This window comes from Cajanus cajan, chromosome 1 (genome assembly GCF_000230855.2).
Source record: "Cajanus cajan strain Asha chromosome 1, NIPB_CcT2T_4, whole genome shotgun sequence".
In the NCBI taxonomy this organism is placed as follows: domain Eukaryota; kingdom Viridiplantae; phylum Streptophyta; class Magnoliopsida; order Fabales; family Fabaceae; genus Cajanus; species Cajanus cajan.
In genome coordinates, this window is record NC_138517.1 from 11,167,450 (window position 1) to 11,184,466 (window position 17,017).

The 17,017-nt window shown below is 30.6% G+C and overlaps 2 protein-coding genes across 2 annotated transcripts; both read right to left on the bottom strand.

Moving 5' to 3' along the window:
• Positions 1-487: 487 nt before the first annotated feature.
• Positions 488-2,804, bottom strand: LOC109800297 (uncharacterized). The gene is made up of 4 exons (XM_083075613.1): positions 2,135-2,804; positions 1,696-2,036; positions 1,451-1,593; positions 488-1,385 (listed from the first exon to the last, which is right to left on the bottom strand). The coding sequence occupies exons 1-4, from the start codon at positions 2,802-2,804 to the stop codon at positions 488-490; spliced, it is 2,052 nt and encodes a 683-aa protein (XP_082931739.1).
• A 3,871-nt stretch (positions 2,805-6,675) lies between these two features.
• On the bottom strand, positions 6,676-15,851 carry PMEAMT (S-adenosyl-L-methionine-dependent methyltransferases superfamily protein). Its single transcript, XM_020360474.3, has 12 exons — positions 15,719-15,851; positions 15,394-15,515; positions 11,667-11,804; positions 10,665-10,802; positions 10,080-10,223; positions 9,453-9,563; positions 8,925-9,066; positions 8,093-8,373; positions 7,811-7,972; positions 7,440-7,493; positions 7,270-7,344; positions 6,676-6,990 (listed from the first exon to the last, which is right to left on the bottom strand). Exons 1-12 carry the CDS (start codon positions 15,744-15,746, stop codon positions 6,892-6,894), a joined length of 1,494 nt encoding a protein of 497 aa, XP_020216063.1. The 5' UTR covers positions 15,747-15,851; the 3' UTR covers positions 6,676-6,891.
• Positions 15,852-17,017: the final 1,166 nt, after the last annotated feature.

Here is a 17,017-nt window from a genome sequence, read left to right on the forward strand (position 1 = left end):
TGTATAAGTTGGCAAACAGAATTTCCCACAATATCCCAATGAGATTTGAAAAACACTGCTTGAAGTCCATCAGGGCTGGGGGCCTTGAAACCACCCATATGCTTCACTGTATGGTGTATCTCTTCATTGCTTATAGGTGCCCCGAGGGTAGAAAGTTCCGCCTCACTTAATCTAGGGAATGCATTGGTCAAGCAGAACGCTGTTGAAATCCCTTCATTAGTGAAAAGAGATGTATAAAAGGAGGTTACCATTCTCTCCAATTCAGCTGGGTGCTCCACCCATTCCCCATCGTCGTTCATCAGTTTATCTACTTTACTTCTTCTCCGTCGAGCAATGGTAGTGCCGTGGAAATACCGAGTATTTCTATCCCCCAAGCCCAGCCATTTACACTGGGATTTTTGGAACCAGATGATTCTTCTCTCTTGAGTATCTCATCTAGTTCAGTCCATAGTTTTGTTTGCAATCTCTCAAGAAAGTGATTAGGACCTTATAGTAATTCTCTAGCAATCCCATTTAAACGTCTGAGCAGTTTTCGTTTTGCAAAGAAGACATTCCCAAAAGTGGACTTATTCCACTCTAATAAGGATTGTTTCGTATTTTTTATCCGCTGATTCCATTCCAGGTTGGCATCCCACACATTACGAATAAGGGTCGGATATTCTTCATGAGTCATCCATGCAGCCTCAAAACGAAAAGGCCGTCGAGGGGTTCGAACATTTCTATTCGCATATAATCTTACGAGGATGGGGGCGTGGTCAGACTTTAAGGGGTTCAAATGTGAAAGGGAAGCATCTGGGAACCTGACACACCAATCATAAGACACCAAGGCTCTATCTAATCGTTCAAAAAGGTTACCACGACGCCACGTAAAGGTAGCCCCATTATAACCCATATTCATTAGGTTGCATTGGTTAATGCATGATCTAAAAGCTTGGTCTCCTCTAAGGAAGGATTGGCCTGTGCTTCCTGATATTTCATGGGGTTGTAGGACCGCATTGAAGTCACCCATTACTAACCATGCTCCATCCACTAAATTAGCCAACCGAATAATATCCCTCCAAAGCAGAATACGACCTTGTGGGTGTGGGCTTGCATAAACCAGGGTGCAAAACCTTGGGAAATCTCCTCCATTAATTTTGATATGAATGAAATGCGTAGAGTGCTCCAAGATGTTGATAGACCATCTGTGCGAGTCCCACATGCACCATAATCCCCCTGCTCGACCATGAGCTGGTACCATGAAACATTTGTCAAGTGAAATTTTTCGAGCAATCTTCCATGCACGATCCCCACTAATGTGGGTTTCCATAAGACATAAGAGTCCAACATTATACTCCCTAATGATGTCATTCACCAAGGAAGAAAAACCTCTACCCCCCGCACCCCTACAGTTCCAACTTAGACAATTCATTGGGAACTATTGGTGTTGGTGGGTTGTATAACCCCAGACCTTTCATCATGTTCTGTCTTCAACAAAGGTTGGCTAATAGTATCATTAGGGTTACACTTTGTGATTGGGTCAAAGTGCTTTCGTAGCGCTTCTGCGTAGACTTGAGTTTCATCATCCGGTATATACACTCTGGTAGGTATACTCTACATGAACAACTGTGATTTAGTTGTGTCCGTTATTGATCGTAAACCTTCAAATACTATTTTGGAGTTCTCTTGTTGATTTAAAATTGTAGTAGTAGATACTTCTTTAAGGATATTTTTTATTGCCTTGAGAGGAGGGTTAGCACGCTCTTTAAATTGGCCCTTCTCAGTATTCACCGGGATATCATTATTGTGTCTCGCACCACCTCGAGAGGATTGTTTATTTTTCCCAGCAAGTGGGTTGCGCACACGGGTTTCAGTTCGTATGGGTAATGGGTTCTGAGAAGGCTGCGAGATATGTGTGGTCTGCATGGCGCTAGGCACGTTGGGTTCATTAGGAAAGCAAGAGGCTTCTTCGTGCTGACGTGGCTTTGTAGTTTCTTTTGGTGATTGGACAATGCTTTCACCCACTACGTCAGAGGTTGCGTGATAATTCGCGTCCACTGAATTATTTGTTTCAATAATATTTATGCTCTTAAAGTCAGGCACAATATGTGGAGGGGAAAATCTTCCTTAATCTTTGGAGAGGATCGAAACTTACCAGAGTTTTTTCTCCGTTTAACTAGCATCCAGGGCCCATAAAGATTATCGGAATCTTGTTCAGATTGCGTAGTAACCGCAAGATTTTCTTGTTCAGTTACGGGCTTGTGCGTAACCCTAGGAAGACTTTCGTTCGATGTTGCATGGCGCTCACCTGTATCTACCTCCATGTTTCCTGAATCCTTCTTGGGAGCCTCATTGTTCGTAGACTTCATTGGACCTGCCGCAACGTCACATTGATCTTGTCTATGCCCGTACTTGCCACAATTAAAACAAACCGAGTGAAGGCCTTCATATTCTAATTTTATAATGTGCCCCAAAACATTTATCATTGAAACCAACCTTCTGTTGAGATTAACTTCAACGCAGATTCTAGCAAATTTACCCCTAGAATGGATAGAGGTTAATTTATCAATCTTTAGCATTGTCCCCAACTTGCTTCCCACCCTCCAAAGAAAGCGATCATTATAAAGTTCAATGGGCAATCCAGGGATCCTTATCCAGGCTGCAACCTTTTTGGTTTTATTTGCTGTTAGAGTGAAGAAAGGTCTCCACCGCTGAACCAAAATGTAATGGTCAGCAATCATCCAAGGACAATCATACAGCGCATGTCTATAATCCTCCTCCTCCATGAATTGAACAAGGAAGAAGTCGTTGGGCATGTCAATCATGCGCACTGAGCCTAACTTCACCCAATCTCTATTCACCTTATTCTCTAAAGCCTTGAAAGTGATGCGTTTGCCCAGGACCTGGATGACGAGTGCTTTCTTCCAAGGAGAGCACCATTCCTCAAATTCTTCTTGACTAACATTGATGGTAGGACATGATCCAGATCTGCGTTATCTGTCATATCTTGGTCATTCTCCTCCGCCATCAATTCTCCATAGACATCCATCTCCTTCAGCATGGTGTTGAAATCAGTAACACTTTTATCCCCATCGGACTCCATCAAACTTTCAGCATAAGAACGAATATGTTTCTCATTGCTAATTGGTGGTTGGCCTTGGATGTTCTCCAATGACGAATCCAAATTCTCACCTATTTTCGTTTTGACCTTCTTCGTACACCGTTGATTCGCGTTTTCTTCCTCCCCTTCCGAAGCCATTGTCGCCAGTAGTGCTATAGCGCTGGACTCTAACCTAATATGTAAATACTGTAATAGAAGTGGAAGAAATAAATAATGTGTAAAATAGTATAATGTTGAAATATTTTTAGAATAGTATGTAATGTAATTATAAGCTAACTATATGTAAACAAGCTCACAAAATCTTCTTTGTTTTTATGTACAATATTATTAATGATATAGTTGTGTTAAAAATCTATAAAAAAAAAAATTTAATATTATGCTTAATATTATATAAATTGGGCGTTACAAGTTGAATGTTGTTTAATAACTCTATTGTGTAGTAATTGAACTATATTAAATATATATAACGATCTAGCAGATTGTTATATTAATCGATTGCAAATTTTATTTTAAGTATATATTGGGAAAAATTTAAGTTTCACATCGACTAAAGATTAAGAAATTAAATAGTATATAAGTGGAAATCAACCCTCATCTTACAAGTCGATTTTATAGTGTTTAATTAGCCTCAAATTCACTATTATAAGATGATACAAGAATTATCCTAAATCATTAAAAACGGTCACATATCCTAAATCATTAAAAAGGATCACCCATCATTTATCTATGTACTAAGTCCAATAGTGTTAGACATGAGGTGTATTGAGAAAAATTTAAGTTTCATATCGACTAGAGATTAAGCAATTAAATATTATATAAATAAAAAATAACTTTCACCTTACAAGTTAGTTTTATAAAGTTGAGTTAAATTCAAATATACTACTCTAAAAGTATGTATTGTTTATTTTTACGTGAAACCAAACCTTTTTAATTCCTTAACTTCATTGTTTCATCCGTATGAGTATCATTTTACTCACGTTCATTTCATTGTTGTACTCTATTTCATCTACAATTTGTTCATACCAAACATTGGCTTAGATTTTATTTTTGTATCAGATTAGTTTGACTTATTTTTATTTTTTTTTGCAAAATATTAAAAATGTGTAATTTCTTTTTTAAGATTAAATAGGGATAAGTCATGTTTTGAGTGCATGATATACAATAGGAAATCATAATATTTGTTGTGTCTTAACACTAGAAAAGTCTTATATTATCATATTTTGTTAGAGAAGCCAAGGCTAAAATAGTTACTTTAAATTTTTAGAGATAAAATTAATAAAAAAAATAATTTATAGAAACTAAAATTAAAATTTACTTATTTTATAAGAATAAAAAATAATATTTATAAATTTTTTAAAAAAAATTATAGAGAATAAAATTAAAATTTGTTGATTTTATTGAGAATAAAAAAATATCATTAAGCTTTATCTTTAGTGGATTATTGGTACATGAATGAATTGTTAGGAATTTTTGGTAATCACCATTGTGATGATCTATGGTCCATACAAGAATAAGCATGGTCGGTAAAATATCTTATAGGTTACCTTGATATATAGGAAATGGGTTGCCCTAAAGTAATTACTACGTAGGGTAGATGGTGATAAGAAACTACGAAATTGGCTAGGGTTGCTTAGTCCAATAGGAAGACATTTATTTATGCATGTTCCATCCAATGTCTCGACCTAAAATACTTGTTGACCTATTAATACCAACATTTCAAAAAAAAAAAAATTTTGGACAGTAAAAGAATTATATTATAACTGATATTAGGGGTATCAACCCATTTATAACAATGTATAACTCAACCTATAAAGTAGAAAGTTACATAGTATTTAGACATTATTAAGATCATAAATAACAATCTTCAAGAGCTAGTACAATCTAAATTTATCCATTGGAGTACAATTCAAGAGAGTATATGATAGTATCAATACCAATTAGCAGCAATGTCATTTCAAAAACTCTTAAATCATGCAAATAGAGTTCCATGAAGTGCTTCTTGAATAGATATCATAGAAGCATACTTTATTAGAGGAAATCCAAACAATCATATATTACCAATAGCCATGAATCAAAACCCAAAGGAAAGCATCATTCACTATTATAGGAAGGAGATGTATTGAGCTTGTTATTAATCTATCGTATACTTCGTCTCTGGATCAATGGTATCCGTGACAGGAAAAGAAGAAAAAAGAAAAACCTATCATATACTCCATCAATGAACAAATTAATATGAGGTATGAGTGTGAGTTGTGCACACAGTGGCCTGATTCTTGTAGTAATACATTGGTGCCCATCATTCAAGTCTACCACTACAATCCAGCAATACATGGATACTATTATTAGAAGCTGTTAGAATAGTGGATTGAAGCCTAACTCAACCCTACAAAACCGGCTTGTAAGGTGAGGGTTGCTCTCCACTTATATACTATTTAATTGCCTAATCTCTAGTCGATGTGGGACTTGGGTTTTTCCCAATACACCCCCTCACGTCCAGCACTATTGGGCTTGGTACGTGGATAAATGGTAGGTGGCCCTTTTTAATGATCTAGGATTGGCGGGACTTGAATACACCCCCTCATGTCCATGGTGCATGTAGCAATGAATGGTAGGTGGCCCTTTTCTAATTGACGGGACTTGAAATACACCCCCTCATGCCCATGGTGCATGTATCAATGAATGGTGGGTGGCCCATTTTTAAAGTGGATCTAAATGGCTCTGATACCATATTAGAATAGTGGATTAAGCCTAACTCAACCCTACAAAACCGGCTTGTAAGGTGAGGATTGTTTTCCACTTATATACTATTCAATTGCCTAATCTCTAGTCGATGTGGGACTTGGGTTTTTCCCAATACACCCCCTCACGTCCAGCACTATTGGGCTTGGTACGTGGATAAATGGTGGGTGGCCCTTTTTAATGATCTAGGATAGGCGGGACTTGGGTTTTTTCCCAATACACCCCCCCATGCCTATGGCACATGCATCAATGGTGGGTGGCCCATTTAAAGTGGATCTAAATGGCTCTGATACCATCTTAGAATAGTGGATTAAGCCTAACTCAACCCTACAAAACCGGCTTGTAAGGTGAGGGTTGCTCTCCACTTATATACTATTTAATTGCCTAATCTCTAGTCGATGTGGGACTTGGGTTTTTCCCAATACACCCCCTCACGTCCAGCACTATTGGGCTTGGTACGTGGATAAATGGTGGGTGGCCCTTTTTAATGATCTAGGATAGGCGGGACTTGGGTTTTTTCCCAATACACCCCCTCATGCCTATGGCACATGCATCAATGGTGGGTGGCCCATTTAAAGTGGATCTAAATGGCTCTGATACCAAGTTAGAATAGTGGATTGAAGCCTAACTCAACCCTACAAAACCGGCTTGTAAGGTGAGGGTTGCTCTCCACTTATATACTATTTAATTGCCTAATCTCTAGTCGATGTGGGACTTGAGTTTTTCCCAATAGAAGCTAAAACCAAACTAATTTTACCATTTTACTTTTCAAATTGCATTTCATAGGTGGCAAGTTATTATAGTGGCCTAATTTGTCAAGACAATCAAAAACAGGATATTGAAATCTATTTTAAGCATAGAAGACATAAGTAGCAAACATTACATTCAAATACAAGTGGATGCATAGAAGTTTCGTTTATCTTGATAGAACGCTTAAATATTTTTTCAAGATTTATAAATAACACCAAAGTAATCATCCAAACTATCATTCGGAAAACTGTTCATAGTGAACTAAATATAGGCATAACAAGTCATATCATGAGAATGAAGCATCATTTTTTCTTGGCAATGAACAAGCCCCATATTTGTTCTCCATTTGCACCCCTCATCTGCTTGGCCTTCCACCTTTCAGTAATCTCATTGTAGTCTTTCTGAAACAAATGATTCCAACAATGAATACTTTGAAATTAAATCTGATAAGTAATTAAAAGAGAAGTGATAACAATACTCTTTCTCTTATTGATTGAAATTCATTTAAATCTCACTAGTTTGAAAATTAGACCGATATATTTGGTGGGAAGTGGGAAGCACGTGAATTCAAGCAAATAAAAGTGTATCCAAAAGATAATGTTAAAGTATATTATTAACATTTCTCTAAACTAAAAATATATAACACGTGACATGATAAAGAAAAAATACAAGAATCCTACCTCTGAGAATTCATCAATGAAATTACCCTTCTTACTTTCAAGGGCATTTAACTCCCGTTGTAGTGTTTTCATGAACTGAAACAAACAAGTATTCAAGTAATACTTTCGTTAGTACTACATCAGGATTGACAATAAATCTAAGCAAACCATTATCATAGGTTCTAACATACCAAATTTGTTTGATCCTCAACAATGACATCATCAAATCCAGCATTCTCGAGCATCTTTACATGATTTAGAATTCAAACAACATATATAAAAGAAATGTTAACATGAAGAATTTGAGGACAAAACTTGGATGGAATTCCATATATACTTTTAGTATTGTTCTCCAATCAATTGAGGTTTCATCTTGATGATTTGTAGAATAAAGATTTATATTAAAGGTCAACATACCATTGATGTAAAACTCTAATTATAATTGGAAAACAATAAAAAAAAAAAAAAAAAACACCTATATAATTGCATTCAAGTTTGCTCATAATTTTATGTGGGATAGGGAAGTTAAATGATGACATTATTAATGGCAATGCTACTATACCTGACAATATGTTTTCATGTCATGGATACAATATCCTCCTTTTTGTATGTACTCAGCATATCCTAATGATAAATTTCCTGCACTTTTGCAGTAATCAGTAATTAGAAGTGTACCTCCATGCTTCAACCACTTGTGAAATGATCTAAACAGTGATGGTTTATCCTGCATAAGTCCACAAAAAAATGCAGAAAATAAAAGTTAGAAATATGAAATGAATTAAAGACACAAAAGGGTGTGGCGCATCAACAATGAAAAACTAAAAAGCTAGAGATGCTTCCTTACTTTGATGTGTAACAATGTGTCACGGGAATAAATTACATCAAATGTATTCTCAGCGTATGTTTTTTTAGTGCAATCAGCACATTCAAATTCTACTGAGCATTTGAGTCCAATGGCACGTTCAATAGCAAGAGAAATCATATTTATAGAGAGGTCAATGCCAACAACCTCAACATCAAAATTTTCAGCCATATAGAAGTCACCTCCACCAGTACCACAACCAACATCCAACACTTTCTGACCAGGTTTTAGTCCTAACTTTGCCACAAATTCCTTTGTTGTTTCTGTACAAGCAATAAGAACTTATAATTAGAAACATCTTAAATCTATCCGAATATAAACAAATGGCACCTTCAACATTTTAATTAGCACAGAAGACATGAACTTTTTAAGAATAGATATTCCAAAATAGGATATAATATACCAATTGATTCAAGAAGGAGATATAATCACAATGAGAACAATTGTAAGTAAAATAAAATAAAATCACAATAAAAGGTGAAAATGAAGCTTACAGACATCAATTCTTTTATTAATCCAAAACACCATGTTACTGCTGTAGGCAAATGAAGTGTCATAAAACCTCGTAGATTATTGATATTTGATTACAGATCTGTTTGTTGTGTCTATTTTAACTTCACTCAACATTTACAATGATTTGGCGTTGCTTTTAGGAAACATACATCAATCCTTTCATCCACTCCTTGGCTCAGGTAATATTATAAGAGAAATCATTGAGGATGATCATTTTTCCATCTCAATTTTAAATGAAAGGAAAATTCTTTATTGCATAACAAAGCATAAGAGATAAATTAAGGGAAATGGAAAAGCATACCAAGTCCTCCTGTGCTCACAAAGCCTTGGCCAAAAACACACTCATACAGAAAAATATCCTTATGATTATACTCAACACTATCTAAGAATCGTTGAAACCCCCTATCATCTTGTGATCTAACTTTTTGCCATATCCAACAAATCTGCATGACAAGATTATTATATTTTAATCATATATTGTTAATCAATTGAATAAGCTGAAATGAGATATAGTAATTAAAAGAAGGTTAAACTATTCAGTTGGTGCCCTATAGTTTTCTCCATTTTAAGTTTTAGTCCCTATACAAGAAAATCGTAAGTTTTAATTCCTACACAATTTTTTGTGGTGGTTTATAACCACAACATTTTTACACCAGTAAAAAAAAAGTTCTCTGATGTTAGGAATAACTACCAGAACTTAACTTGCATGCATTGAAACTAAAAGTATAACAGTTTTTTCGTGTAGGACTAAAACTTAAAATGTCAACAATTGTAGAGACTAAATAAATAATTTAACCTTAAAAAGAAAAAGAAACCCTGTGCTTATTACCTGGTTTTGATTCTTCTTATTTCGAACATAAGCTCCAATGCATTTACAACCAACAAGGGAAAGTTCAAAGGAATTCCCGGTATCATCACTCATATGGCACTCTTTAAATACCTAAATGAAAATGGGAAGGATAATCAAAACCAAGATTTTTTAGAAATTATAATATGATACTAGAATACTAATATAAAAAATTAGGTGTATGAAAAAAATTGAGTTTAATAGTCATATTGGAAATGTAAAAGTTTTTAAACCACTACTCAATAAAAAATTATTCCTAATATGACTTTTATGGTAGTTATTATAAAAAAAAATTATGATGCATAGCGGTTTGTAATTAGATAATGTAAAAAGTCTTTACCATTATTAGTGCATAATATTTTTGTAAAATTAATGACAATGTACACATCTTTAGTCTTTACCATCTCAGTTTCACAACCATTTCCAATTAATAAGTTCAACTATTAGTAAAGGTGCTGTAATATATATATAATCTTAAAAGTCCTATCTCCAAGAAATACAAGCCAAAACCTTAATTTCACATAAAATTGATTTCAACCTCATTATAATCAATCATTTGTTTGAAAGGGACAAAGGAGAATAATATATATAATTACACATTAAACAAACCTTAGTGTAAAATCTAGGTTCCCTGTAGTGAGTTGGGTTGTATTTTCTCTTGGAATCTCCAGATTGATGGAAACATGATTCTCTAAAGAATATATATCCACCAACTTTTAACCATTTGATCATCCTTGCAGCTAAATTCTCCACCTGAAATGAAACAAGGGAAATAATAAAAGCCTTGACTGTGAAAAAAAAAAAAAAAAAAAAAAAAAAAGGTAGTTACAAAGAAGCATGTCACTATTTCTCGCAGTGATGACAAAATGAAATAAAAAAAATCATGTTTTATTTCTTTCCAACGCATTGGCATGAACATCAACTACTTTCAAATCCACCAATAGATGATAGATAGAAACATCATTGTCATTAATTGAAAAAGGAAAAGGACAGAACCAGAAGCAGAAAATCGAAAGAAGCAATAAAACGAAATATAAATTTAAGGGTCTCTATCTCACAATCCAAATTTAGTGTCAAAATTCTACAACCACAATGTCATACATCATGTTATCTTCAGCATATCTAAACTGAAAACAAAACCATGAAAATTTCTATGCTTTAATATTGTTTTACACAGAAGAAAATTAAACTCACCTCTTTATCTGAAAGATACATAAGTAACCAATTTGAGAACATGAGATCGACTGATCCTTCAGAAATATGCAAGTTTGGAGATGTGACATCAGCACACATGAACTTGACATTCTTGTGGTGCCCATTAATGCTTTCATTCTGCATAAAAGATGATGTAAAATGAGAAATTAAGGTCATTATTAGTCATATATATATTACGATATATATATATATATATATATATATATATATATATATATATATGTATTTGGTAAAAGTTTTTTTTAGTCTTTCTAAAAAATTTTAAATTTGATTTTGGTCCTCCAATTTTCTTTTTATTAAATTAGTTCCTCTAAAATTATAACATATCAAGATCGGTGTTTTTTTAACTTTGTTAGTGGCACTGTCCTATGTAGCAAATGGAGTCCCTCTAAAAAAATTTAAATTCATTTTTGGTAGTAGATATTACTAAAAATATGTTCCTTTAGTAGATATAACCAAATATATGTTTTACTAGTAAATAATTTCTATCATAATAATGATGCGCAAATATACAACCACTATAATAGTAAATTAAAAAAATCTTAAACCCTTAACTATTAACCTAAACAAAATGGAATTAACATCTCTAGATTATTAACTTGTTTTACTTTTAAAAGAATTAATTTAATACAAAAAAACTTGAAGATCAAAAATAAATTTAACTTTTTTAGAGGGTTTAAAAAGACTTTTCATTAGCCATGTGTATTTCGGTTTGCCACATAGAATAGTGTCACTAAAGGAGTTAAAAAAACAAATACTTTAGAAGGACTAATTTAATTAAAAAATTAAAAGACTAAAATCGAATTTAAAATTTTTTAGAGGGACTGAAAATAATTTTTTCCCTATTTTTTATTTGATAAAGATACAACTTTTTTTTTGCCACATAAACCTTATAAAAATAAAATAATCCTTCTAATTCCATCTGAATCGTGAATCAATCTTTAATTAAATAATACAACGTAGGTAAGAAATTGCATTTACTTTCTTTATAGCACTCTCAATGAAGTCCACAGCAAGCAATTGTCCAGCTTGCTTAGCCAATTCACCTGTGAATCTTCCGATACCTGCTCCAAGTTCCACAACTGATTTTCCTTCATATGCTGGTAGTAGGGACAAAACCTATGTGACAAAAAGAAAATAGATGAGTCACAAAAGCACTCGCTATGTAAAAAAGAAATAAATAAATAAATAAATACTAATAAAGACAAGAGGAAATTTATTAGCCTCTCATATTGCTTCTTACATCAAAAGGAAAAGTTGACCAATAATTTAGTACTTCAAACTAACAATCATGACGAAAAGTACGTATACATTATGTATAGAATCTCACATGTCACTTTTCTGAACTTCTTTTCACTTTAAACCAAAACAAGACTGAAAAGATAAACAATCTTACAGTAATTTTTATTTATTTTTGTTTAAGTTAGCAGTATATTTATTTTTAAATCAGGTTATTGAATTCTTAAAAACTATTTGCATGTTACAACACTACTACCTCTAGGTTTTTTTTTATATAATAATCAAATAATTAAATCAATAAAATCAATGAAAATAATTAAACTAATTAGTTAATTTTAGGTACAAATGTCATAAATTTAAATTATATTCTAAAAGTATCTATAAAAATATAATTAAATGGTTTAAGTTATAGTTATATTTTATAAAATTACTCATAATTTAACGATAAATGTGACTTATATAGTGTTAATACACCAATGAATACATCAACGTGTATGAAATGAGTGAATGTCTCGTTAATGTATTTTGAGTCTATCTTGATACATATTAAAAATATTTGTAAAAGTTTCTTTAATAAAAATAAAGAATATTTTTTGGTAGAGAAATTCTAAAAAAATTACTTATATAATTTTTTTATTCAAAGTTCAAGCAACTGTGATAAATTAATATTTAAAAATGAGTGAATATTTTTTATAGTTAAGAGGAAAATGCATCAATTTATTTTTATACAAATAATAACTTATTAATATTTTGTCCCTATAGGAATTAAGGGTTGCCGCCCTCTACCTAACATCCAAAATACTATTAGACCCATAATAACAGAAAAGGCGATCATTCCTAAAACAAAGAATCCAAACGAGATAGAAAAAGACACTTTTCTTTCAAGGAAAAAAAAGCACTTTATTTGGAATCTTATAACATGTTGGAATCTTATAATCATCCACTACACTTTTTAACGATATAAGCTTAAAGTTAAAACCAGTGTTTTAAAAACCGGACCGAACCGGCCGGTCGGACCGGTTGGACCGGAAACCGGTGGTCCAGCCGGTCCGAACCTTAAGTTGGATCGGTTATGCAATTGACCCGTTTCAAATCGGATTGAACCGGTCAATTTTCCGGTTCAACCGGTGAACCGGTGGGTCAAACCGGTTCAACCACTTTTTTTTTTATTTTAATTTTTTTTATTTTTTAAGGGACCATAAACCACAAAAATAATAATGAAAATTGAATCTTTTAATAGAAGAACAAAGATTCTTATTAAATATAACAATAACTACTTGTTCTAATGTATTTGTTTATATAATATACAACTTAAATAACTTTTATAGTATATTATTAATTTTATATTATATATTTAATAATATAATATATATGTAAATATTACATATATTATTTTGTGATATCAATTGCAAGCATATTATATATGTACATATTATTTATATTTTTAATTTGTATTAATATACAGTTTAATATGTAATTTTTTATATATTTTTTACAAAATAAAAATAAAAATAATTTTAAATAAGATAGAAAAATTAAAATTTAAAATAAGATATAAATTTATTAAAATTTATAAGTATAAAATATATTTAATATGAATATTTTTTTAATAAAAATAAATAAAAACCGAGTCATGCGGTTCAACTAGTGACCTACCGGTTCAACTTTTGACCCACTGACCCAGTACCTTAACCGGTTCGATGACCGGTCCGGTTTTTAAAACTATGGTTAAAACTGAATAAAACAATAATAATTTTTTTAGTTACGTCATAGATAAATTAAAACTTAAAATATTTATTATATTAAAATATAAAATAATTTAGGCTTACATATACCCTTAATAACTACAAAATAAACAAGTTTTAATTTTGGTTTGTATAATTTTTCTTTATTTTTATCCTTCTAAATTTTGAATTCATATTCTTTTAGTCTCTACTATTTTGTAAATTTTTTAACTAAAGTTGAGTGACCTTCTTGTAGTACTCATAACCATTATGATACTTTGTTAGCATATGACATTTTTTTAAAAAAATCTATAAATCCTTAACACAAATATTCTTTATATATCTTAAAATAATTGTTGGGACCAAAAATAGTCATTTTGAATTTTAGAAGCTGAATATATATAATATATATATATATATATATATATATATATCAAAAATAATTTTTGCTTATATCACGAGGATCAAAACAAAATTTACAAATTTTAGAATGATTAAAAAAAAAGGCCTCCAATTTATATGTGAGATAAATATTAGTTATATTCTTTTTTAACACATTATTATTAATTAAAATTATTATAATTAATTAGCAAAATTATGTAAATTTTACTCTTTATCTATTGAATTTTACATATAGCATTATAAATTAAAGTTGCAACTTAGTAACAAACAACATATTAAAAAGGAATAATAACAAGAGACGGATGGAATAACAAGACAAATGTCGATATATAATCACGTTCTTTATAATATATGTTTTTTATTGTATAAATTTTATATTAATTATAATAGAGAAATTTAAGTATACAAAAATGTTTTACTTCAATGTCCATCTTCAAACTTTAATGCCGACTTTTATTGCATACGTCATAGAGGCAATGCTCAAACTTTAGTTAGTTTTTTCTTTTTTAGGACCAAACTTTAGTTTGTTAAACTCAGAAAATATACCTAATTAACAGTATGTTTGTAAATCAGGTTTTGAGAGCAAGGCAAGGAAAATTTTCATTTCCAATAAATATTTTTTTTTAATTTGGTAATTCAAAAAGAATGGCAATCAACACAAACTTAGCATTCTCCTTTTTGTTTATTTGTATACATATTTAATTTTTTTAATTTAAAAATAAAAATCTATCCTCCTTAGAAAAAAATAGAATTAATATTGTACACTACTAGTAGAAAGAAAGACATTGGTATTTGATGTTCTTATCTTTATGCATTTTTTACTATTTAAATAACCCTTAAAATTTGATATATTATAATAACATTTTTATCGTATATATATTAACATGTATGTTAATTTTAGTTTATTAATTTAATTTTGGCTAAATATATTTTTGTTCCTCATTTTTTCCCCCGACTAAAATAAACTTCTTTATTAATTAGTATATTTAAGAGAAAAATGAAATAATTTTTAAAAATTAAAATTAATTTACACAAAAACTAATTTCTGGAAACTCTCTCATATTAAATTTTGTTAAATATATTTTTTAACTCATGAAAAGTTAACTTTAATTTATGAAATATTTGTTTTTTTTTATTTTCATTTTTTCTCCTATATACAAATACTTATGAAGAAGGTTATGAAAACAAACATTTAATAGTGGCCAATTTAATGTAATAGAGACATTTTAAAGTATGAAAATACTAATAAAAATTTATTAGTAGCAGAATTAAAGTTTGTAGCGTTATAAATGAGTGTTAATAATAGATGCAAGATAGAGATAGAGAAGGGTTAAGGCACGCACTTCGGGTCTTTCTTCCTTGTCGAGATCAGAGGCGTTGGAATCGAGCATCATTGACTCTACTGACAATTCTGTTGAATGTTCAATCCAATAGCTTCTCTGAACTCGACGTTCATCTCCAACACCTGCTTAATTATTCTCATATTCACATTCTTCATCATAATGATATCATATCCAACAACAACATATAACATCTCATTCACGTTAAATATTCATTCATTCACAAAAACAAAACAATGCATAATTACCCTACAAATATAATAACTCTTGTATATGACATTGATTATATATGAAGTAGAACAATTTATTGAGTTGTTGATCGGTTCACCTTGCACTTTAATCGCCAACGAAGCCATGGCAGAATAATAACGAAGAAGACGAAGATGGTTGTTGTTGTTGCTCTATAGTGTGTGTGTGTGTCCTTTGCTTTGCTTTGGAACAATGCAACTTCTTCCTCATTTATAGGCAACATTCATTCATTACTTTCTTGTTTTGGGTCCCACTTTTTACACCCACCTTCACTTGTTTCTTTCTATGCATTATTCCACACACTATTCATCCAATCATTTTATCTTCTCCCTTAATACTCTTAATTTTTTACATCAATTTTTTATATGTAAATTGTAAATTTTAATCTACTCAAATCTTCTTTTTTTTTTTTTTTTTTCTCATCAACTTTGACTCTTGAATATCAAGTTAGATTCATTTTCAAATACAATTTTATCACTTTTGCCTCTAGTAAATTTGTCTCACATAAAAGATATGCGACTATATCTACATTTCTTAATGTTAAAATGATTTTAATATATACATCGTAAATTTTAATTTAATCAAATCTCATAATATTTATTATGGTGTCGATATCGAGTTCTAAATATTAAGTTAGATTAGATATATATTTCTATGGCTTATAATGATCTTAAGATTATTTCATATAAAAGATGTGAGTTTGTAGTTTTTTTTAGAAGATGCGAGTTTGAAGTTAAAAATGTTTAATAAATTCTTATATCATAAATCTTAAATGTAAGAATATTTCTTAGTATATTTTTTTCCTTGTAATGCCAATTCTATCATTGTTTAATATATTTTTATATATTTAAATAATTTAAATTAATTTTCACTTTGATATTTACTTTCATAGAAATTTTTTATGTTAAACAAATTATATTTTAAAATCTCAACATTAATTTCATTTAATTTTTAATATTTATTTAATCTCAAATATCATAATTATGTATACTATTAAATTATTTTTCTTCACTTTTTTATTTTTTACTTTTTACTCTCAATTCAATCTACTTGTAGTTTTCACTTAAATTAAAAGTATATTGTATAAAAAAGAAGTTTTAATCATTAGGTTGTTTTTGGCGCATAAGTTAATTTTAAGCATTAGTTGACATAAATCATATTTTTTACCCCAAATTAATTTCAATCATAAATTAATTTATTATTTACTATTTTTTATTTATAATAATCATAAATTAATATTTTTTTTACCCCAAATTATCAAAATCATATATATATATATTTTTTTTTTTGCTATCCATATATTTAATACAATTATTAAGCAATCAAATGAATGTTCTCTTGTTCATGTACAATCAATCCAAATATCTAACTTTACAAT

Coding starts and splice junctions, on each gene's coding strand:
- PMEAMT (XM_020360474.3), bottom strand. CDS start 15,746: ATGGCTTCGTTGGCGATTAAAGTGCAAG. Junction 7,973..8,092: donor ACACATTGTTACACATCAAA/GTAAGGAAGCAT, acceptor GGACTTATGCAG/GATAAACCATCACTGTTTAG. Junction 7,494..7,810: donor ACATGAAAACATATTGTCAG/GTATAGTAGCAT, acceptor AATCATGTAAAG/ATGCTCGAGAATGCTGGATT.
- LOC109800297 (XM_083075613.1), bottom strand. CDS start 2,804: ATGATTGACATGCCCAACGACTTCTTCCTTGTTCAATTCATGGAGGAG. Junction 1,594..1,695: donor TAAAAAATATCCTTAAAGAA/GTATCTACTACT, acceptor TTGTTCATGTAG/AGTATACCTACCAGAGTGTA. Junction 1,386..1,450: donor AAGACAGAACATGATGAAAG/GTCTGGGGTTAT, acceptor TTGGAACTGTAG/GGGTGCGGGGGGTAGAGGTT.